The sequence below is a fragment of the Psammomys obesus genome, unplaced genomic scaffold (genome assembly GCF_907164565.1).
Source record: "Psammomys obesus unplaced genomic scaffold, mPsaObe1.curated_primary_1811, whole genome shotgun sequence".
Classification (NCBI taxonomy): domain Eukaryota; kingdom Metazoa; phylum Chordata; class Mammalia; order Rodentia; family Muridae; genus Psammomys; species Psammomys obesus.
Window position 1 is genome coordinate 1,361,231 of NW_026585687.1, and position 25,174 is coordinate 1,386,404.

Below are 25,174 nucleotides of genomic sequence, written 5' to 3' on the forward strand. Positions count from 1 at the left end.
CAGACTTGTTTCCTGGCAATCTGATGGAAACATTTTATCAATTGAGGTTCCTCTTCCCAGAATACTCTGTGTCAAGTTGACAGAAAACAAAACAACAACAAAAACCTAACCAGGACATGTGGTTTCTTAGAGTTCTAATGTTATTTATACAACATTTATGTTTTATATACAAACATATACAGTATATATGAGTTACAAATATTTTTTTCTCATTTTTAGATTTGGCTTTTTACATTCTTACCAGTGTCTTTTAAAGCACAAAAGTTAATTTGTGAAGCTGGAGAGATAACTCGGTCAATAAGGTCCTCACTTTATAAGCTGGATGACCCAAACTTAACCCTCAGAATTCACATTTTTCAAAAGCCACAGTTGGTGGTACCCACTTGTAATCCGAAGTCTTGGAGATGGAGACACAAAGTTCCATGGGGTCCTCTGGCTAGCCAAACTGGCCTACCTAATAAGTTCCAGGACAAGAGACCTTGTTCCTAATTAAAAGGGTGGACGGTATCTTAGGAACAACATTTGAAATTATCCTTTGGCTACCACATGCACCCAACACAGATATGTGCAATCCTCCATCTAAACACATCCATGAAACACATGTGTGCACTCCCGGGGTTAGTTTCGGTCATTAATTTTTCTTTTGTGTAAATTTTAACCGCTTGTGTCATATCCACAAAAACACCGCTTAACCCAAGGTCCCAAATATCTACTCACGTGTTTTCTTTAAAGAGTTTTGTGGTTTGGACATTTTTATTTTAGTTTCTTATCTATCCTGATAGTGACATCTCCATATACTGTGTCAACTACAGCTTTATTGTTTTGCCTGTAGAGACAGAGTTGTCATAGCACTCTTTGTTGAAGACTACATTTTTTCCTCATTGAATGATAATGAAAATTTGTATCAGAAAGCAGTTCATAATTAGTGTGAGGGTTTTTTTTTTTTTTTGACTCTAAGTTCTATTACAGCAATGAATATTTCTAGCTGTTTAGGGGAGGTAAGTTTTGCAACTGGGAAGTAAGGGTCCTCTAACTTTGTTTTCACTCCCTAAATGCTGTAACTAGAACGTTCAGGAAAATATTTAATAGAGACAGTTAAATTATCTAAACATTCTTGAACCACTCCTGACTTAGGAGCTCAGAATTTAGCCTTCACCATAAAGTAAGATAGACTGCTTGAGATGGCCCAGCAGGTAAGGGCGCTTGCAATGCAAGCATGACAACCTGAGTTCAATCCCTAGAGTTTATGTACATGGAGAAGGCAGCAACTGTCTACACACAGTTGTCCTCGGACCTCCTCCTGATGGCTTCTGCCCTCATCAAGCACACATACTCAATACTAGTGAATAAATAGAAGTCCAAGGGTTGGAGAGCTGGCTCTGCGGTTAAAAGCAGTTGCTTTTCTTCTAGAGGATCAGAGTTCATTTTCCAGCACTCATCAGGTGGTTCACGACTGTCTGCCACTTTAGCTCCAGTGGATCCTAAACCCTCTTCTGGCCTCTGTGAACAGTCACACATGTGGCACATACATACTCATATGTAATAAAAATAAATCTTAAAATATTTTAAACTATTTTTATTACCTTTATCAGGTTAAAACTTTTCTATGTGTTGTATATTAAGGATTATTTTCATGAAAGTATGCTATATTTATTAAATATTTTTTTTTCTGAATGAACTGAAGTGACTATATTAATTTAGTTACTTATTCTATGAACATCATTTGTTATGATTCTTGGATGCTAGATTACTTTGCAGCTCTGAGGTAAACCTCACTAGGCATCTTTTTGAAATGTTATGGGACTCTGTTATGGTTTGAATTTGAAATGTTCCCCAAAGGCTCCTGTTTTACATGATTGTTACCTAGCTGGTAGTGCAGTTCTGGGAGACTAGAACCTTTAGGAAGTGGGGACTAGCTACTCAAACAGGTCACTAGTAGCCAACCTTTGAAGGTTATAGCCTACCTCCTGATACAAACCTGGAGCTCTGTGCTGCTACGAACAGCTTTGGACTCCTTCCTGCTGGCCCAATGGACTGAAATCCAACTGCAACTGCAAGCAAAAAGAAGCTTTTTATCTCCCGTTTCTGTCATTTATGTTACTCACAAGAATGCAAAAGTAATACAATCTCATTTTGCTAGTAGTTTTTTAAAAAAAAATTTCTGCACTTATTAATATTAGAGGTAGGCTTCTCTCCGGGCTGTCATTGGCTGTGGATCAGAATCACAATGAAGTTATTGGGAAGTTCGGGGCTAATTCTTTTCTTTTTACTGATTAAAAATCACATTGTCATCAAGCTGGTGTTCAAGTGCACTTACATTGGAAACAACAATAGTCCTGGGTTAGTGTGCATTGTAAACTACAGCAACTGCCAAAAAGTTCAAGGCAAGGCAAACACTCTTTGAAATAGCCATGCATTTGAAGGAAAAGTGATCTTTCTCTTTGGGTTACTTGTGCAGGACATTCCAATGTCTGCTTCATGGAATATGCACAGATAGCCGACACAACTTTTGCTGCAGCCATGTCTTGGCAGTCATCTTTTTGCTTTATAACTCCAGCATTATAAAAATACTTTCCCTCTGTTTCTTCCCTTATCATTTTACTGCATAGTTACCGATTTGCTGAAGAAGTAGTTTTGAAAGTATCTTGATTTTTCAGAGCACCGCTTTCCATAACTTAAGGTTATATATGTTCTGAAATAAGAAGTAAAGTCTCTGAACAAAAAAGAACTGAATTCGGTGAATTTAAATTCATTGGGCTGATTTTTAAAGTATTGGTATTAGTTACTTCTTTTAATGTTTCAGAGAACTCAGTGATGAAGCTGCCTAGGCCTTGCTTTCTTAGTGGGTAGCTTCCATTACTTAATCTGATCTATTCATACTGGAAATTCCTTCTTGCCTCAATTTTGATGGTTTGTGGTTTTCTTGATTTATTATTTCTACTTTATATCTTCTGTTCTATACCTTCTCATTTCTTCCCCTGACTCCTGACGCTGCCAAATAGTTTTATTCTTTGCCATTCATTTAAATCCCACATGCGAGAGCATGCAATGCTTTTATTTATCTCTGGTTCATTTAAGTAAGCATACTGTTGCTCTCTAAGTTCAGTCATGTTACAGCAAATGGCAGAACATCAACATACACAATGAAGTTTAGAAAAACTCAGGGTTTGTTAAGTTTCCCTATAGAGTTTCTGTTCTGTTTCATTAACTTCTGTTCTAATATTTGTTACTGTTTTATTAACCTCTGCTCTAAAACATTAAATCATTTGATTGTTTATTTTATTAAAATTTCTTTTTTTTCTTTTCTTTTTGAAATTTTTTAATAATTATTTTTTACAATTTATTGACTTTGTATGCAAGCTGTGGCTCCCTTCCTTATCTCTTCACAATCCTTCCCTCCCTCCTTCTTCTTCTATGCCACTCCCCTAGGTCCTCATCCCCTTCCCTCTGACCCTAGCTTATCAAGTCTCAACATGACTGGCTACATTGTCTTCCTCTGTGGCTGGCAAGGCCGAACCCCCCCAGAGGGAGGTGATCATACACCTACCTGCCACTGAGTCGATGTCAGAGACAATCTCTGTTCCCCTTAGTAGGAAACCCACTTGGACACTGAGCTGCCATGGGCTACATCTGATCAGGAGTTTTAGGTCCTCTCCATGCATGGTCATTGGTTGGGGTATCAGTCTCTACAAGGATCCCAGGGCCCAGTATTTTTGGCTCTGTTAATCTCCTGTTGGAGCTCCTGTCCCCTCCAGCTCTTTCTATTTCCCCCTTCTTCCATAAGATTCCATGCTAATTGATTGCACCACTGGAGCACAATGCAGCCACTCCTGATGTGATCTGATAGACTAAGATCAGAAGGAAGGAGAAGAGGACCTCCCTTATCAGTGGACTTGGGGAGGGGCATGCATGAAGAAGGGGGTGGGAGGGTGGGATTGGAAGGAGAGGAGGGAGGGGATAAAGTGAATAAAGTGTAATTAATAAAATTAAATTAAATTTAAAAAAGATTCCATGCACTCTGTCTGAAGTTTGGCTATGAGTCTCAGCATCTGCTTCACTACCTTGATCAGTAGGGCTTTTAAGAGGCCCTCTGTGATAGGCTTCTGTCCTGTTCCCTGTTTTCTCCTGCTTCCAACAAATATCACAGTTGCCCTTCTGACTGAGGATTGACCATCTTCCCTAGGATACTCCTTCTTGTTGTTTAGCTCCTTTAGGAGTACAGATTTTACTCTGTTTATCCTATATTATATGTCTAATAACCACTTATGAGTGAGTATAAACCATGTGTGTCTTTCTACTTCTGAGTTACCTCACTCTAGATGATCTTTTCTAGATCCCACCATTTGCCTGCAGATTTCATGATTTTCTTGTTTTTAATTGCTGAGTAGTATTCCATTGTGTAAATGTACCACAATTTCTGTATCTATTACTCCCTTGAGGGACATCTAGGTTGTTTCCAGATTCTGGTTATTATGAATAAAGCTGCAATGAACATGGTTAAGCAAATGTCCTTGTTGTGTACTTGAGCATCTTTTGGATATATGCCTAGGAGTGGTATAGCTGGATCTTGAGGAAGCTTTATTCCTAATTGTCTGAGAAAGCGCCAGATTGATTTCTAAAGAGATTGTACAAGTTTACATTCCCACCAGGAATGGAGGATGGTTCCCCTTTATCCACATCCTCTCCAGCATGTATTTTCACTTGAGTTTTTATCTTAGTCATTCTGATGGGTGTAATGTTGGTATAATATTCTTGTGGAATGTACCCTTTTCATTCAAATGCTGATTTCTCTACCCCACTACTGGTTTCAATCCAGACATTGCATTGTGATGCTTATTCTAAGCATCACCTGTCTCAAGTATGTATAAACATCTCACCATTTGTTCTGTATATTGTCACTAAAACAACCAGCCCCAATGCTGAGCAATGGAGAGAATAAGGTGGGACATGCTGGGCCAGAGGGGAGGAGGAGAAAGCAAGTACAAGAGAGGAGCAGAGATAGGCAGGCCAAGACTAGGAACCGTGAGTTGGGATGAACTGGACCTAAGATATGACTAAAAGCAAGGATAATGGGAGAAATCTGAATGGTAAGAAACTATGCGGGCTTGGAGGTTTAGGATGGAGTAACTATTGCCTAGCATTGAGCTCTAAGTTAATTAAATAAATCCCAGTCTCTGTGTGTTGAATTGGGTAAACAGCTGGTTTAGGAATAACCACTGCTTAACTAAAAGATATATCAATAATAAATATTAATAACTCACAACAGTGTAAAATGAAATCTTAGGGTCATTTTGATTTGCATCTCCCTGATGACTAAGGAGATTGAACATTTCCTTAAGTGTTTCTCTGCCATTCAATATTCCTCTTATGAGAATTCTCTTTAGCTCTATAACCCCATTTTTTAATTGGAATACTTGATTTGTTGGCGTTTACCTTCTTGAGTTCTTTATATGTTCTGGATAGTAGCCCTCTCTCAGATACAGGATTGTGGAAAACCCTTTCCCAATCTGTAGGTTGTCATTTTGTTCTCATGAGAGTGTCCTTTGCTTTTCAGAAGCTTTTCAGTTTCATGAGGTCCCATTTATTGCTTGTTGATCTTTTTTTAATTAAATTTTTATTTTTTATATTAATTGCAGTTTCTTTACTTTGTATCCCAGTTGTAGCCCCCTCCCTCATTCCTTCTCAATCCCACCCTCCCTCCTCATCTCCTCCCAAGCCTCTCTCAAGTCCACTGATAGGGGGGTCCTCCTTCCCTTTCATTTGACCCTTGTTTATCAGATCTCATCAGGACTGGCTGCAATATCCTCCTCTGTAGCCTCAGGGGTGGGGGGACAGTCAAAGAGCCAGCCACCAAGTTCATGTCAGAGACAGTCCCTATTCCCCTTACTAGGGTTACCTACTTGGATACTGAGCTGCCATGGGCTACATCTGGGCAAGGGTTCTAGGTTATATCCATGTATGGTCTTTGGTTGGAGAATCAGTCTCAAAAAAGACTCCTGTGTTCAGATATACTTGGTCCTTGTGGAGCTCCTGTCCTCTCCAGGTCTTACTAACTCCCCCTACTTTCATATGATTCTCTGTACTCTGCCCAAGGTTTGGTTATGAGTCTCAGCATCTGCTTTGATACACTGCTAGGTAGAGTCTTTCAGAGGCCCTCTACGGTAGGCTCCTGTCCTGTTTCTTCTCAAAACTTCTTTTGAAGGCATTTAGTGCTATGAACTTTCCTCTTCGCACTGCTTTTATTGTGTCCCATAAGTCTGGATAAGTTGTGCCTTCATTTTCACTGAATTTTAGGAAGTCTCTATTTTCTTTTTTTATTTCTTCTTCAATCCAGCTGTTGTTGAGTGAAAGTTGTTCCCATGTGTGTGTAGGCTTTTTGTTGTTTTTGAGGTCTCATTTTATTTCATGGTTGTCTGATAGGACACAAGGGATTATTTCAATTTTGTATATGGTAGGCTTGCATTGTGTCTGACTATATGGTCAGTTTTGGAGATGGTTCCAAAAATATGGAATGCTTCATGAATTTGCATGTCATCCTTGCACAGAGGCCATGTAATCTTCTCTGCATCATTCCAGTTTTAGTAATTGTGCTGCCGAAACAAGCACTATTTTTTAATAATTTCTTAAGATGAAAGTAAGATCTGGAGAGAACAGAAGCCCCACAAGGAGGGCAACAGAACCAAAAAATCTGAACAGAGGGGTCTTCCCTGAGACTGATACTCCAACCAAGTAGCATGCATGGAGATAACCCAGAACCCCTGCACAGATGTAGCCCATGGCAGTTCAGTCTCCTAGTGGGTTCCATAGTAATGGGAACAAGGACTGTCTCTGACTTGAACTGATTGGCTTGCTCTTTGATTACCTCCCACTGAGAGGGGAACAGCCTTACCAGGCCACAGAGGAAGACAATGCAGCCACTCCTGATGAGACCTAACAGACTAGGATCAGAAAGAAAGAAAAGAAGACCTCCCCTACCAGTGGACTTGGGGAGGGGCATGTGTGGAGAAGGAGAAGGAAGGGAGGGATTGGGAGGGGAGGAGGGAGGGAACTACAGGGGACACAAAGTAAATAAAGTGTAATTAATCAAAAAATTTTAAAAAAAAGAAAGTTTAAATTACTCATTCCAAAATTTAAAAACACATTCATTTAAAATTATGAATTCCCCTGGACCTAATTGCATTTGATCATTTTTATTAATCAAAGTATTTTCTAATTCTTTTTTGCAATTTCTTTGGCCTATAAAGTATATTTTTTAATTTCAGTATATTTCAGAAATCTCCAAGTTTCTCCATAATGCTGACTTCTAATTTCATTATTAAAGTATGGTTTCAATTATTTTAAATGTACTGAAGTTTGTTTTATGTCCTACCACATGCCCTATGTAGAAGGATGTTCCATGTGCACAACAAGGTGAAATCTGTTGGTCTGGGGGTAGGGAGTTCTGTAGTATCAGTTAGCTGATACAGTGATTAGAGTATGAAATCACTCTTTTTTCTAGTTGTTATTGTAAAATATACTGTCTGCTATTAGGACAGCTACTCCAGCTCTTCTGGTTGGTGTTTACATGGAATATTTTCCCTATCTTTTTACTTTTTACTCATTTGGGTAGTATCTCTTACAGAGGACATATGTACGGTAGGACCTTAATATTTCAAACCAATTGACAGTCTGTACCTTTTATTTTGATTATTGCATTAATAGTTACTGATATTTATCTGATATCCATAGTTGTTGAGTAAAAATTTATAATTTTATATTTATTTTTTCTAGATATTTTTCTCCTTTTTTTTTTAAAGACTTCTCTTCCTCTTATATAGAATTCTTTAGTGGTCCATAGACATTGTCTAGTATATAACTTTATCCCTTTACTGGTGTTTTAAGTACATTCTTAGAGTTATTTTCTTAGTTTTATTCTAAGACTTCCAATATAGTCTATAACTTAAAAGATAAGTGCTTCATAATTACACTAAGTAGTCTGAAGGGAAAAAAATACATTCCTCTATTGCTCCTTTACATACTCCGATTTTTATCTTGTTATAATACACATTGGCAAGTAAAAAATATCAATAAAATACAAGCACTACTTTTAAAAAGCAGCGAGAAAGGTATAGATAGGCTTGTGATATTAACTTGTTATGTAATATATATGCTCTCTCCACTTGTTCCTATGGATCTGAGATTCTCTCCACTTGTTCTTATGAATGTGAGATTCATTAATAGCCCATTAATCTAAGACAGCTTTTTCACTCCAACAAAAAATACTATAAATTGTTTTATGTAGTTCCTTATAAGGAAAGAAGAAATGTTATATACCTTTATATGTTATACATATAAATGGTATAGAAAAGTATAAATGTAATATTATCTTAAGAACCCACAAAAAAAAAAAAAGAACCCACTAGACTGCCTTTACTGGTATTTTTTCTCCTGTGGTTTTGAATTACTCCCTGGTTTGCTTGTTTTGGACCTGAAATTTTTCATTTGTATTTCCTGCAGGTATATTTTAATGTAAGGTGTCTGAAAAAACACCTTGATTTTATCTTCAGTTTTAAATAATAATTTTGTGTAAAATTATAATATTTTGTCCTTTCATTATTTGAAAATTCCATGCATACATGCAATGCAATTACTTCCCTCCTCCGATTCCCACAGATCCCTCTAACCAACATATCCCCCTCCTAACTTCATGTCTTTTTTCTTTATAACCCCCTGAGTCCAATTAACCCTTCCTATATACATAGGAATATAGGGTCATTCACAGAAGCATGAACAACCTTCCAGTAGCTTCGCTCCCCAAGAAAAATTATTCTTTCCCCCCAAGCTGTTATGAATTGCCAATAGCTCCCTGATATGGGTAGGGCCTTAAGATCCCCTCCAGAATCCATAGGTAACCACAGTTGTTTGAGAGCAATAGCCATCTAGAAGGAAGTATTGCGTGTCACTCTTCATCATCCAGCCTACATTCTTTCCAAGCCCTTTCCCACAATGTCTTTGGAGCCTTTTGTGTATATGTGTGTGTGTGGGTGGTGGTGGTGGAGTTATTTTGGTATACATGTCCCATTTAAAGCTCAGCATTCAATCATTTATTCTTGGCATTTTGACTCGATGAGTCTTTTTATCAATCACTGACCACTACCCAAAGAAGCTTTTCTGATCAAGGCTAAGGACACAAATATCTGGAAGTCAGTTTGACAGAATATCCATTTAGCAAAACAATTAACAGCAGGTTCCCCTTAAGGCCTATGACCTCAACTAGCAATGGGGTTTTGTGGAAGTTTACAGTACCTGGCATGAATTCCTTCTTTTGGAACAAAACTTAGACCTAATTAGAAGGTAACAGAAGTCATGCCTCTACTGCATCAGTGAACACATATAGCTGGAATATAGTATTCTTGATTAAGACATTATTTCAAACAATTCAAATCTCATTACTCTGTCTTCTGGCCCTCTTGTGCCTGATTCAATTTTGTTAGTAATCTGGGATTTCAGCAAAGTGTGGTGGCACACACCTGTGGGCAGAGGCAGGAGGATCTCTGTGAGTTCAAAGCAAGCCTAGTCTACAAAGCCCAGAACAGTCAAGGCTACACAGAGAAACCCTGTCTTGAAAAACTACACACACACAAGCAAAGAATATAAATCTGTGATTTCTTTGTATGTTATGTTCTCTTACTGCCCTACTATGGCAGTACTTACTATTCTGTCCTCCATGTTTGGGTTATATTCTTATTTACTTTTGTGTCTTACAACAACCTTCTTACAAACTGGATATTTTGGACGGACTCCTCTGGCGATTTTAGTAACTGATTTTCTCCTTGAGGATTTGTAGCTTTCCCAATGTGTATGCCCCACTTTTTCAACCTCTAAAGTGACTGGTCCAGGATGGTTCTTTCCCTTTTTCATTTCGGCTTGACTTCTTGGCTGCTCTTCTGTTTTGATTCTGCCAGCTCCTCCTAATTCATCAGTTTTCAACCTGTTGGTCTCCACCCCTTTGGGAGTTAAACGAACCTTTCAGAGGGGTCGCTGAAGACCATGAAAATGCAGATATTTACATTGCAATTCCTAACAGTTGCAAAACTGCAGTTATGAAGTAGCAATGAAAATAATTTCATGGTTGGGGGGTCAACACATGAGGAACTGTATTAAAAGGTCATTGCATTAGGAAGGTCGAGAACCACTATCCTAATTGAAGTTCTCCAAGACCTCCACTGCCTTTGACAATGTCTTTGCTAAAGGTGTTCTCCATGTTTTCAAATGAAGACAGTACTCACAGGAGGAGCTATGGGGTCCTTTGCCCTAATCACATGCATTTTTCCTTGGTCAAAAATTCTGCAATATTGAACTGCCCTGAAATGGGGTCAATTTTGAGTGAAATCTCTACCCTATGAGTAAGCTAGAGAAGAGAAAAAATATATAGTATCTTATTGTCCTAACACATGAAATAGAGCTTCTACTCAGCTGTGACTTAAATGCGCACTCCAAGTTTTCATGTGTTGAACAAAAGTTCATGCTGATGGTATTTGGTGGTGGGACCTCTGGGAGGTAAAAATGAGATGATGAAGGTGGGTGCCCATGATGGTAAGAGATATAAGCTAGCATGCTTCCTTTGTTCCCTTTATAGTATATCGTGCTGTGACACTTAGGGTATTTTCTATCATGCTATGAGAGCAAAAGGCACTTATCCGATGCCAATCAGATCTTGGTATCACATGATTAGCACCAAATCTTTATAGTTTACTTGCTCATATTTTGCTACGGCAGCAGAAAATGGGCTAATACACATATGTGGTGTGGGGGGCCATTAAGACAAGATGTGGATAAAAATGCAGGCAGCTCTCAATGACAGAAAACTGAAGCCTCAAGTGAGAAACTGCGGGTGGAGGTGAGGGTGGTTCTAGGTACCCACACTATCTTCATGTCTTTACCACCTGCTTAGAGCAGAATGCCCAGGGTAGAGCTTCTAGCACAGAGCATATGAAACATAGCATTTCCTAAAGGCCACAGTCACTCCCTGTTCTTAAAAGGTTAGACTGCCTTAAATGTTTCTCCATTTCCTGTAAGTCCTTAGGACATTTTCAGGAGCTCTGAATAGAATACCTTTTTTCTTTCAAGTAATTTAAAATAAATTTTTGTATTTTAAAATTATGTGCATGCAAAGTGTCTGTGTCAGTATGTGTACATGAGTATAAGGTGACTTTGGAGGTCATAAGAGAGTGTTGGATTCTTGGAAGTGGAGTCAAAGGCAGTTGAACTGATGGAAACTGAACTTGAGTCCTCTGCAAAGGCAGATGTGCTCTTAACCACTGAGCAATCTCTCCAGCCCCTAAAACAACTTTTAAAAAGCAGTTAAATTATTGTTTTGTTGGGGAGCAGGCCTGTGGAGTTCCTTCCCCATTTGAAGTTCAATTCTGACCTTTCAACTTATTTTCAAATGTGAGTTCTGAATGGAAATATGGTACAGCACAAGTATTAACATCAGGAACTAAGGTTTTCATCAAGCACAGTGGTTTCCCTTGAAGTGCAGCTTCCTCACTTCCTCACTATAGAATGAGGGGAAATGTATTAAAAGACCTTTAAACCCCATGGTTTTATGAACAGAAAGACACCAATGAACATTTTTACTGTAGCTATATGAGAACACAAAATATGGAAACAATCTGTATTTTTTAAAGTGCCAATCTGTTTTTAATTAGAACACACTTATTTCCAAATCTACCTAGCTAATCAAAATGCAGGCAAGACATTTCTCCACCCCAAGGTTTCTGTAGTAATCATTACAACTGAGAAACTGGGGACAAGTAAGAAACTAGGGACCTTTCACTGGCTGGTTATCAAAAAAAAAAAAAATGTCAGCTTAAGGCTAAACAAAACCACTATAATTTGTCACCATTTTACCCACATTACGAACTGTGCAAAAATTTACTTTCCTTCTGAAAAATGCCAAGTCTTCACCTTCTGTATACAGCTTTAAGGTCACATTCCCAGAGTGCTTAGTAATTACCTATATTTATTCCAAGTGTATAAGGGATAAAATATCTTTCCCTGAGGATTGCAGAAAAGTGATTTCCATCAGACACTCATTTCTAGGCTCAAAGACAACATGTTTATCCAGTAATGATTATCTGTACTGGTTGCTATAAAAAAAGAGAACTATGGTTGCTATAAACAAGAGAACTATGGCATGTTTTGTCTTAATCAGCTTTTCCAGAGTGTTTCATTAGATGTTATGATTTACCATACAGATTACATTCCAAATCAATACACTCAGAGAAGGGAAGAGGGGACTTTGCTATAATTAAAAATAAACTGTAATACAAACATTTAAACATTTTCACTGCTAATTCACAACAAAATATCCTGTAATCAAGTTACAAGAGGAGGACATTAGGAATATATACTGGCAAAGGTTGCTACTTGGTGATATATTCAGCAATATTAAGGATAGGAAAAAGATGACAGTAGAGAAAAAGCAACCTAGAAACAAGGAAACATACAGTTTATAAATACCTGGCCTTTAGAGCAAAATAAGTTTTAAAAACCAACTATCCACACAAACTGATTATTTGTCAACACAGAGGGAAAGGCAGAATATTTACCTTAAGGTATATAAAAGGTTTTAAATCCCTGCAGAGGAAAAGCACGTGAGTATCTTGAGCTTGTTCATGTTCAGATGGAAAGGTCTTCCTGATCACAAGTGACCCTGGCTTGAGCTATTACAAATTTTCAAATGAGCCCGTCTGCACACTAAATTCTTTGTGAAGGATGATCAGTAAGGCATCTGGCCCAGTTTTTATGATCGAAAACTAACTTGGTTTCAAGTTAATTTTTCTAAACTGGAATTTCCTTAGGAATGAAGTAAATTTTGTTAATACTTAAAAAAAGGTATGTAGAAAAGTGAACCCCCATCACCTTTATTTTCAGAACGCAAATTTTAAAACTACAGATCATTCCAATACATTTAAAAAATATTGCTGCAACACATATTATCCTTTTGCGTAGTTACATAACGTTGTGATGTAAAATTAGTCTGTTATAATTAAATGGCCTTTTCTTGGCATTTCCTATGACTCCATCATCCGAGGAAGCTCTTCTTTTCTCTTAATCTGTTTATTATTTCCCTCTCAAAAACTATCTAAAGAGGACAGTTTTAAGAAAACAGATGTCTTTATGGCCTCTGCACTAATTTAAATTTTGTTAGCTGAAAAGATAGGTTAATGACTACTGTAGCCTAGGGACCGACCACCTGCGATCATATAAAAAGAAACAAGTTTCAAAATCATAGCAGAGAAATTATCCCTACTTTGAAAATATTCCTACTTCCTTGGAGTAAATGTTCCCTATATCACAAAATAACTTGCTTTGAACATTGCTATGTACACTTCAAGAAGAATTCTTACTGATGATTATTACACACTGCTTGTCTGTGTAATTGAGTCCCATCATCTCCATCAGCATCGCTGCCAATGTAGGAATTACAGAAGCAGCTATAACTTTAACCACATCTCCAATAATGTAACTTATTTATTCAAAGAATATGTTCTCCCTCCTCAGAAAAGTACTGATATCTGTGGCTTGAAAGGAAGAAACACCAATAAAACAAAACAAACATAGTTTTCAGTCCATGACAAACTGATATATTACCTTCAATTTTAATAGTGAGATTCCACATAACTTACTTTGATATCAAAGACTAACTGAAATACTGGCCTCAGATTATCAAACTATCTTAATATAAAAATTTATTTATTCACCAATACCAATAATACAAATCAAAAATATTAATCTCTGCCACACTAAATTATCATTTAAAACACATTAAAGGCATGATGTTATAAGCAATTTAGGACCTTTCCTGAGGAATAAAAACTACAGATGATTACATGAGATACACATGTGTTTCAAACTAAATAGGTGCTAAATTTCTACTGAAACAAGAGAAATTTTTCTCTTCTGTTTCAGTTTCAAAAGATGGCTAGTTTCAAATTCCTGACCTCAAGCTCCTGATGCTGGGGCCCCAGGTACACACTACCATGCCTATATGAGCAACTTTTTAAGTGAAATGTGTATCTCATTTTCATAACTCTTTCTAACGGGTAAAATGTTTTTCTATTTTTCCTAAATAAAACTTGAATGTAATGCATAGTCTCTTTTTTTTTTATATTAGACTTAAAAGATCTCATTAAATTATGAATAAGTAAGACAAAGCCTTACAATAAACATAGCAATTCTGAAGTGCCAAGAGAGATTAACATACTGGTCATCTAAAGGGTATATGTATATATGGGATCCTTTCCTATTTACCAAGTATTTTTAATAACTTGAAGTGGTACTCTTTTATATAAATGTATGAACATGTACACAGGTAGACACGTGTGTGGATATAAAACATCCTATTTACTTATTTGTTTGTGTAACTTCAAGTAGCAAAGCAATGCATTTAAGATGGAAATAGGAAAAGCCTTCAACTCCCTAAGTTTTGGGATCATTGCCTGTATAGGAACTTTCAAATGACATCAAGGTTTCTGAGACTTCAAAGAGAAATTAATAAATTTTGGTCCAAAATAAAAATCTGGGAATAAAAATTAAATTCTAATCACTAGAAAAGTTCCAGTGGTGATTAAAGATAATATTCTATCCACCAATATGAGTTTTTCCTTCTCAAAAGGACATAATAAAAACTATATTATTATAGCTATCTAAAAGTAAAATGCCCAAAGTATAAATATTGTTCATATTTGGTAAATTCCAACTTTAATTGTGTTTGTAAACTAATTATCAGATTGACAAGGAACTATATCAGGAGGAAGGAAAGAGGCAACAAAACCTACACTCTTCTCAAAAGAGAATTCTTTTTTAATTTTAAGAAAAAAGATGTTCTCATAAAGGTTTTAAAGACTAATAAATTCAGAAACCACACTAATTCATATGGTTATCAACATCAAATGGATGTCAGACTTCAAAAATAGTTACAGGGTAAAATCAAACAGTAACAAAAAATTATGCACTGAGCATTCTTAGAGCAATAACAAGAAAATAATTTGGGGTTAATTACAGATGTCACATTCAAAAGATGGTAAAAGACATAAAAGTCAAACCCTCCTTTAAATAAGTTTTATTTAATAGTATTAAAGGAATGGGAATGTATGATGGATGTTTTTATGAACAGGTTTTGCTTCAGTGCAAATGTATATTCCAAAACCAAACAAGACAACACAAAGAACAACAAGAAGATGTCTTGTAGTCCTTAGCAGGAACAATTCCCACAGCCTTTCACACTGTTGACAATTTCTTCTTGGAGCTTCTTCCTTTCCTCCTCCTTGGAGAGACTGTCTTTCTTTGTATCCCATCTAAGGTTATCATGGTTCTGCACACGGTTGCTTTGTGTATGCCACATCTCTGAATAGAGACTGCTAGAGTTAGCAAGAAGACTAAGGTGGGTACCACGCTCAGCTATCTTCCCCTAAAAGAAAACACAAGGTAAATGTGGACCAAGGTCATTTTACTAGCATAATACCTAAACAGTATGGTAATTTATAAGGAAAGATTGGAAGGACATGTATTCATTAAAATATCTCTTCTAACTCCTAATCCATAGCCCTAGTGGGAAAAACGAAGGAAGGAATGCTACACATCACTGTTGTACTACCCTGTCCCATATAAACAAAAAGTATGAGGTTCCCAATACAACAACCACCATATTATGTAAAGAAAAGAAAGCTTTACTATTTTATTTTTTCATGCTGAAAGGCACAAAAGAGGAGATCAAAATGCTAAAAAGGTGATATTTCCTGTAATCAGCAAATGTTCAAATCAAGAGCACTGTTATCTATATATGGATTTAAAGAATTTAAAAACAAATTATGAAATCTATGTGAATTTTGAAATAAAATTTCATGAAATACAGAAGACTTCATGAAAACAAACTACCACTGTGAAGGGTGTTGTTTCTCTAATTTCTTTCTCAGCCCATTTCTCTTTTGTATACAGGAGGGCTACTGATATTTTTTTGAGTTGATTTTGTATGCAGCCACTTTGCTGAAGGTGTTTATCAGCTGAGGAGTTCTCTGGTTGAATTTTGGGGATCACTCATGTTTACTATCATATCATCTGTAAGTAGTAATACATTGACTTCTTTCTTTCCAATCTGTATCCCCTTAATCTCCTTTAGTTGTCTTATTGCTCTAGCAAGGACTTCAAGTACTATGTTGAAGAGATACAGAGAGAGTAGGCAGCCTTGTCTTGTCTCTGATTTCAGTGGGATTGCTTTAAGTTTCTCTCCGTTCAGTTTGATGTTGGCTATAGGCTTGCTGTATGTTGTCATTACTATGTTTAGGCATGTGACTTGTATCCCTGATCTCTCCAAGACTTTAAACATGAATGGGTGCTGGATTTTGTCAAATGCTTTTTCAGCATCTAAGGAGATGATCATGTTATCTTTCCCTCTTCTGTTTATGTGGTGGATTACACTGATGGATTTCCCTATAATGAACCACCCCTGTATACCTGGATATGAAGCCTACTGGGTCATGGTGGATGATATCTTTTATGTGTTCTTGGATTCGGTTTGCAAGTATTATATTGAGAATTTTTGCATCAATGTTCATAAGAGAGATATGTCTCAAGTTCTCTTTTTCTGTTGGGTCTTTCTGTGGTTAAGATATCAAGGTGACTGTGGAAATAACACAGACGTCCTTCTACTGAGGAATGGATTCAGAAATTGTGGTACATTTATACAATGGAATACTACTCAACAATTAAAAACAAGGAAATCATGAAATTTTCAGGCAAATGGTGGGAACTAGAAAAGATCATCCTGAGTAAAGTTTCCCAGAAGCAGAAAGGCACACCTGGTATATACTCACAGATAAGTAGTTATTAGACATATAATATAGGATATACATTCTAAAATCTGTATACCTTAAGAAGGTAAGCAAGAAGGAGGACCCTGGGTGAGATGATCAATCCTTACTCGTTAATGCAAATGGGACAGACATTGGAAGAAGGAGAAAACAAGGAACAGGACAGGATCCCACCACTGCCAGCCTCTGAAAGACTCTACCTAGCAAGGTACCAAGGCAGATGCTGAGACTCATAGCCAAACTTTGGGCAGAATGCAGGGAATGTTATGAAAGGAGGGGCAGATAGAAAGACCCGAAGGGGACAGGAGCTCCAAGGACAGCAACAGAACTAAAAAATCTGGGCACAGGGGTCCTTTCTGAGACTGATAGTCCAACCAAGGGCCATGTATGAAGATAATCTAGAACCCTCGCAGAGATGTAGCCCATGGCGGCTTAGTCTCCCAGTGGATTCCCTAGTAAGAGGAACAGGGGATGTCTCTGACATAAACTCAGTGGCTGGATCTTTGATCACCTCCCCCTGATGAGGGGCAGGGAGCAGCCTTACCAGGCCACAGAAGAAGACAATGTAGCCAGTCCCTGATGAGACCTGATAGGCTACTAGAGTCAGAGGGAAGGGGAGGAGGACTTCCTCTTATCAGTGGACTTGGGGAGGGACATGGAAGGAGATGAGAAAGGTAGGGTGGGATTCGGAGGGGATAAGGGAGAGGGCCACAGCTGGGATACAAAATGAATAAATTGTAATTAATTTTAAAACAAGGTAAAAAAAAGGGAACAAACTTTACTTCTTCCAGTAGCTCTTTTTGCTAACAATACCCATTAAACACACTTTTCATTAATTTAGAATCGATTCCAAACTTTGATCAACACTTAATTTGTATGTTGATAGCTACTACTGTTAAACATGATGGGACACAAAAGGCATGTGTCTCTTTCACAGGCATTTGTGCTGATGGGATTTTTTGCAAATATAATCTTTCTGCCATATTAATGAAGTTTGTGTCATTGCCCAAGTACTGCATTTGTACACATATATGGCTATATACATATATGTTTATATTGTTTCTTGATTTATTCATTTCTGCTATTATTTCTCAACTTATTAAAAGTTGGGAAGTTAGTGCTCCAATCATCCCATATTACCTGTGCAGCGTTTATCACTCTTCTAGTAACACCTCTTGTATCACAAATTTTGTTTCCTCTGTTATGACTCTGCAAGTATTTTGTGTTGTTTTCTTTATGACTACAAATTTCCTGTTGAATCCTGTAGGTACTGGGATTTTATATACATTTTCTCACAGGTCTTTCCTTCCTAGAGTTAGTACCTACATCATTTGCTTTGTCTCACTTTATAGTCATTGTCTCTAAATATTTCATTAATATGTAGATCTTAAAAATAAGGAATAATCTTACGTGGTATAATTATACCAAACCCAAGAAATTTAGCAATGACATGATATTATTACCTAACATATACTTCATTTTCAATCTTCATTAACTATTACAATATTTCCCTGTATTGTTTTTTTTTTCCCATCTAGGATCTGAAGAAAACCAACATATTGAATTTAAATGTTTTTAATTTTTAAATTTAATTTTATTATATATTTCATTACAATTTATTTACTTTGTATTCCTGCTGCAGTCCCCTCCCTCATCTCCTCCCAGTCCCACCTACCCTCCTTCTTCTCCCCCTATACTCCTTTCCTAGTCCACTGATAGGGGAGGTCCTCTTGCCCTTCCATCTGACCCTAGCTTATCAGATCTCATCAAAGCTGGCTGTATCATCTTCCTCTGTGGCCTGGCAAGGCTGCACCCCCACATGGGGAGGTGACCAAAAATATGGCCACTGAGTTCATGTCAGAGAGAGCCCTTGTAACCCTTACTAGGGAACCCACTTAAAAACTGAGCAGCCTATGGGCTTCCTTCGAACAGGGGGTCTAGGTTCTCTCCATGCAAGGTCCTTGGTTCGAGTATCAGTCTCTGCAGGACCCCCTGCGCCTAAGTATTTTGGCTCTGTTGTTCACCTTGTAGAGTTCCTGTTTCCTCCAGGTCCTTCTATCCCGAAGTTTGGCTATGGGTCTCAGTATCTCCTTTGATACCTTGGTGGGTAGAGTCTTTCAGAGGTCCTGTGTGGAATGCTCCTGTCCTGTTCCTTGTGTTCTACTTCTTATTTCTATTCTGTTTGCCTTTCTGAATGATGATTATGCATCTTCCCTAGGGTCCTCCTTGTTGTTTAGCTTCTTTAAGGCTATATATTTTAATATGCTTCTCCTATATTATATGTCTAATATCCACTTATAAGTGAGTATATACCATGTGTGTCTTTCTCCTTCTGGGATACCTCACTCAGGATGATCTTTTCTAGATCCCACCATTTGCCTGAAAATTTCATGATTTCCTTGTTTTTAATTGCCGAGTAGTATCCCATTGTGTAAATATACCACAATTTCTGTATTCATTCCTCCATGAAGGCAATGCAAAGGAGCTATGACTGTGGGCCAAGCAATAACAAGAACACAGCCTGCATCCACGTATTGAATTTCTAACAGCACCCTACTCTTCTCTCTTTGTGGCATTGGCATTTCCTAAATGTCCAGGTCTAAATGCTTTACAGTTTTTTAATTTTTTTAAATATTTTTTTTTTAAATAAAGACTGTCCTTCACTTTGGATTTATCTAGTTGTTCCTTATTATTAGATTCAGGTTAAACTTTTTTAAAATTATGAATAGGCCATGTGGGGACAGAGATGGCTCAGATGTTAAGAGTCTTTCCTCATCTTTCAGAGGACCTGAGCTGGGTTTCCAGTACCCACATTGGGCAGCTCATTATGACCTGTAAGCACTATTACTCCATGCTCTCTGTATCAGTTCCTGCCTTAGCTTCCCTCAATGACAGATTTTGACTTGTAAATCAAGTAGATCCTTTCCTCCTTAAAGTTGGTATTAGTCAGTGTTTTATCATAGCAACAGAGTAGCAAATTAGGGCATCTAATAATAAGTGTATATAATTGGAGTAATGTGTTAAAATTACATGGGTTGGCTCTATTATGAATGTGACAGTGTTGTTTTCTGTTAGTGTTCATTTTTTTATGTTTTTGTATCCTTGATTTATTTTTGTGTTTTTAGTTGGCACACAATAATGAGCTTCACTATGACATGTTAATACATATGTATTACTCTTGTCCACATTCCTCCCTTCCGCTAGTCCCCTTCAGTGCACCAAATAGTACCTTTCCTTCTGTTTTCATACATGTCAATACATTTTGGGGCTGTGCATGCATACATGCATACATATATACATACATACACACACACACACACACACACATATATAATTTGAATATATAAATAGCTCAAAAGCAAAATAAATGTAAACATACATATTCAGGAAGATCTGATTTTCTCATGTCTTGTAAATCTTTTCTGTCTACATTCTGTAGATAGCCAACTGTTTTAGTTTTTATTTTATCCTTCTTGAGTTTCTCTTGGGAAAAAAATAAGCACATCTACATATATTCTTCCCTCCATCCTTCTTGCAAAAGACGGTATACAACGTCTTTACACTACACTTTCTTCATTTAACCATATATCCCGAAATCATGCCATGTGCTTCCTTTCCTTTTCTGAATAGCACCTGTCATTCTAGAAATGCTTTGTTTTTTTATGACCTCTAGGGATAGTGTATTTTAAAAATATTTCTTATAGCTCTTTGATTTACCTACATATTCTGTTGTTGACCTTTCATTCTGTTTGCTTCAGAGATCTTCGTTTATTATCTTCTAACACCAAAGAGTGGACCTTAAAAGAATAACTGGAGTGCTGGAGAGATGGCTCAGAGGATAAGAACACTGACTATTTTTCAAAAGGTCCTGAGTTCAATTTCCAGCAACTACATGGTGGCTCACAACCATCTATAATGAGGTCTGGTGCTTTCTTCTGGTGTTCAGGCATATATGCAGACACATCATTGTACACATAATAAATAATTTTTTTAAAAAAAGAGAAAAACTGGAGGCTGTGTACATGGGAATACCACTCTCAACTGGCACACTTTGTGGTAGGATGATCATTTGGATACCCGGGGAGCTACTATGGTTTCTCTAGAAAAGAATCCTCCCATTAACTGCTGATGAAGGAAAGTAATAGGGGAAATAAATGCCTGGTTGCCAAACATTTTGCTAAGTCTATCAGGGGGTAAACACCAGGCTATAAGGAGTAAGAAAAAAACTCTAGAAACAGTTTTAGCAGTAAAGGGAATTGAACTCATTACTGTTCACATAGGATTTCACACATCCTACCACTAAGCTATATCCCAGGATCTCTTTTACATTTTATTTTGAGAAAGGGTCTTACCTGGCTCAGGACAATGATTTCATCTGCATCAACCACTGTTGACAGTCTGTGTGCAATGAAAATAGAAGTTCTGTGCTTGACCACGTTCCTCATGGCACTAAGAATAGTCTACAAGTTTGACAAGAGTAGAGAAAAACCAAACAAGAGTTTTCATTAGGTTATTGTAAATGAAAACAATCTTATCTTTCCTAAAGGAACCTAGGAATTTATACCAACACTACATATTTTACCTCTAATACTTAGTAAAAGAGAAAAATCAAAGAAAATCTAGAAAAATATATGAGTATACCATCATTAAAAATTTATTATTTAGAGCTGGGTATGCTAGCACACACCTGTAATCCCAGCACTCCGGAGGCAGAGGCAGGTGAGTTCAAAGACTGCTGGTTTACAGAGCAATTCCAGGACAGCCAAGGCTACAGACAGAAACCTTGCCTTGAAATCAAATTAAAAAAAAAATTATACTTAAGATAGGCAGCATGTCACTAAGATACCTGGGAGAAGGAGAGCTTTTCTATGCTTTAAAAAAGACAAAAGTCCAGTGATATAAGGAGGATAGTCATATATAATTTTATCAATACGAACAAAAGTCAAAAGTATTCAAGTGATAGGACAAATCAAAGTCTAAAAGCATATAGGAACATCTATCTGTCCTTCTGCATTCGTGTACTTTCAATTTGAGGAAAGCCTTTTTTCAAAAGCATTTTCAGTTCTTGTTTGTTTTTTCAGACATTGTCTTAGTACACAGCCCTGACTGGCAAAAAAAAAACTCAATATGGAGATGTGGCTGGCCTTAAAACTATTAGAATTAAAGGTGTGTGTCACTGTGCCTGGCCATGTTTTGAGTTCCTTTTAAAAATTATTTATTACAATTTATTCACTTTGTATCCATCTGTGGGCCCCTCCTCCTTCATCTCCTGCCAGTCCCATCCACTCTCCCTCTTGTCCCCCTACGCCCTTCCCCTAGTCAATGAGAGGAGAGGTCCTCCTCCCTTTCTATATGACCCTAGCCTACCAGGTCTCATCAGGACTGACTGCATCCTCTTCCTCTGTGACCTGGCAAGGATTCCTCTTGCACTTCCCAGGGGAAGGTGATCATAAAGCCAGCTCTGAGTACACATCAGACAGTTCCTGTTCCCATCACTAGGGTACCCACATGGAGACTGAGTGGACTTTGGGCTACATCTGAGCAGGGGGTCTAGGTCCTCTCGATGCATGGTTGTTGGTTGGCATTTCGGTCTCTGCATGGAACCCTGGGCCCAGATTTTTTGGCTCTGTTGGTCTCCTAGTGGAGTTCCTGTCCACCCCCAGGTCTTTCTATCAGCCCTTCTTCCATCAGACTCCTCACACTCTGTCCAAAGTTTGGCTGTAAGTCTCTGCATCTGCTTTGCTTGGTGGACTCTTTTAGAGAACATCTGTTAGGCTTCCATCCTGTTCCCTCTGTTTTATCACTTCCAGGTCTCATCAGGACTAGTTGCATTGTCTTCCTCTGTGGCCTGGCAAGGCTGCACACCCCCAGGGAAAGGTGATCAAAGAGCCAGCCATTGAGTTCATGTCAGAAACAGTCCCTGTTCCCTTCACTAGGAAACCCACTTGGAGACTGAACAGCCTATGGGTTTCCTTTGAACAGGGGCTCTAGGTCCTCTCCATAATGGTCCTTGGTTGATTCATCAGTCTCTGCAGGACCTCCTGGGCCCAGATTTTTTGGCTCTGTTGGCCTCCTTGTGGAACTCCTGTCTTCTCAAGGGTTTCTACCTACCCCTTCTCCCATAAGAGTCCCTGCACTCTGCCCAAAGTTTGGCTATGAGTCTCAGCATCTGCTTTGATACCCTGCTGGGTAGAGTCTTTCAGAGGCCCTCTGTGGTAAGCTCCTGTCCTGTTCCCTGTCTTCTCCTGCTTCCAATGTCTATCTCATTTGCCCTCCTGAATGAAGATTAAGTATCTTCTAGAAGCTAAACACCAACAAACCAAGTAATCCAATTAAAAGATGGGTTACAGAGCTAAACAGAGAATGCTCAATAGAGGAATATGGAATGGCAGAGAAACACGTAAAGAAACGCTCAACATCCTTAATTGTGAGGAAAATGCAAATCAAAATGACCCTGAGATTCCACCTTACACCCATCAGAATGCCTAAGATCAAAAACTCAAATGACAACATATGCTGGAGAGGAACCCTCCTTCATTGCTGGTGGGAATGTAAATTTGTACACTTTTGAAAACCATCTGGCGCCTTCTCAGAAAATTAGGAATATTACTACCTCAAGATCCAGCTATACCACTTCTAGACATATATCCAAAATATGCTCAGCCATACAACAAGGACATTTGCTTAACCATGTTCATAGCATCTTTATTTGTAATAGCTAGAATCTGAAAACAACCCAGATGTCCCTCATCCAAAGAATGAGAACATAATGTACCACATTTACACAATGGAATACTACTCAGCAACAAAAAAGGAAATCATGAAATTTGCAGGCAAATGGTGGGCTCTAGAAAAGATCATCCTGAGTGAGGTAACCCAGAAGCTGAAAGACTCATAGTATATACTCACTTATAAGTGGATATTAGCCATACAATATAGGATAAACGTACTAAAATCTATAGCCTTAAAGAAGGTAAACAACAAGGAGGACCCTAGGGAAGATGCTTAATCTTCATTTTGAGTTAATTTATTCTAGAAAGTAGATTTTGTTTACTGCCTCTGAAGTGTAAGAAAATTAAATGTTTATTCAATTATCTTTGGAAACTTGGGCCTAAACAGAGGTACTTGGCTAGAGACAGCAGTGTGGGTGCTTAAGATATACTCAGTGCCTTCCTACAGGTATTTCTAGACATTTAATTTTTTAAAAACATAACATTACTGGAAGTAGACAGTTTTCTGAAAAGCAGACCTTAAGTTTTACTAGGACAGAGTAAAGATCAAGTAAAGGGCCAATACTACACAAAAGAAAACAACAATAATAAAAACCTTGTTGTTTGTAGAGAGCCTCTCCTTTGTTACCAATAAAAACTTAAATTCTGATTTCCCTGTACCTATTAAAAGGGCTTACTGAAATCTAATAAAACTATTTCTTCTGAGGAATTCTCTGTAAAAGCTTAGTGGGTTATATGCTCTGACATAATCATGCTATGTGACTTAAAAACTGCTGCTATAAATTCTATTTTGTTAGCTTGTAACTTACACAACATATATTAACGTATAAAGTTCTCATAAATAAATAGGCTGCTATTCTCTTTTGAACGGGATCTAATCCTGTTAAATGTTCACTCAAAATATAATAAATTCTCAAAGAAATCTACTTTGAACTGTTTTAAGTATGCTGCTGATAATATAACATTGTCCCTTAAAAGTTAATTCCACCTGTAAATATTATATCATATTGCTAGTAAAGCTGAAAGTAGACCTCGATCATAATACTTCTGTACCACAAATTCAGCGAAAAGTAGCAACTGGGGACACTTGCCTATTTTGGGTTGTAGAGTAGCCTACATGAAATTATCAATGCTGTTGAAATTTTTTGTGTATAATGTAAAGAAGTTGTGAGGTTTAATGTACTTGTAGGGTAGTATCATACTATCACTGTCACAGATATCTTGCTGTTACATAACAGTTTTATGAAATGAATACATATTGATACCCATTCTAAGGGTTTTATTGCCTGGCTTGCACTTCAATAGTAAGGAAAGCATTCTGGTATGTACTATGTCACAGTCACTTACATGATTTCTGTTGAGGAGTGGTAAATGACAACAAGACAGTGGCTAAAACTCTCCTCCTTCACTAGCATGTGGGGTAATATATATAGTTTTGCAAGATGCAAAAGGAATTAAGAGTAGCATAGATTTATCATACATGTCCAAAAGGAAACACATTTGTGAACAGATTCACTGGCTCAATGCAACCTGGCTTTTGTAGCATTCATTAACACTTGCCATATGGGAAGAAAGGGTTAGGAATTT

The 25,174-nt window shown here is 37.5% G+C and overlaps 1 protein-coding gene and 1 non-coding gene across 2 annotated transcripts in view; both read right to left on the bottom strand.

Moving 5' to 3' along the window:
- Positions 1-6,500: 6,500 nt before the first annotated feature.
- On the bottom strand, positions 6,501-6,606 carry LOC129665917 (U6 spliceosomal RNA). Its single transcript, XR_008718454.1, has one exon. It is a non-coding gene; the product is annotated as a U6 spliceosomal RNA (small nuclear RNA).
- Positions 6,607-14,822: 8,216 nt separating this feature from the next.
- The window catches only part of Abcb7 (ATP binding cassette subfamily B member 7), a 119,840-nt gene continuing 109,488 nt past the window's right edge, over positions 14,823-25,174 (bottom strand). Inside the window, exons 15-16 of the mRNA XM_055592441.1 lie at positions 21,209-21,316; positions 14,823-15,457 (exon numbers count right to left, since the gene is read on the bottom strand). Of these exons, the coding sequence (XP_055448416.1) occupies positions 15,242-15,457; positions 21,209-21,316 (324 nt within the window). The 3' untranslated portion in view covers positions 14,823-15,241. The remainder of the gene's footprint in view (positions 15,458-21,208; positions 21,317-25,174) is intronic.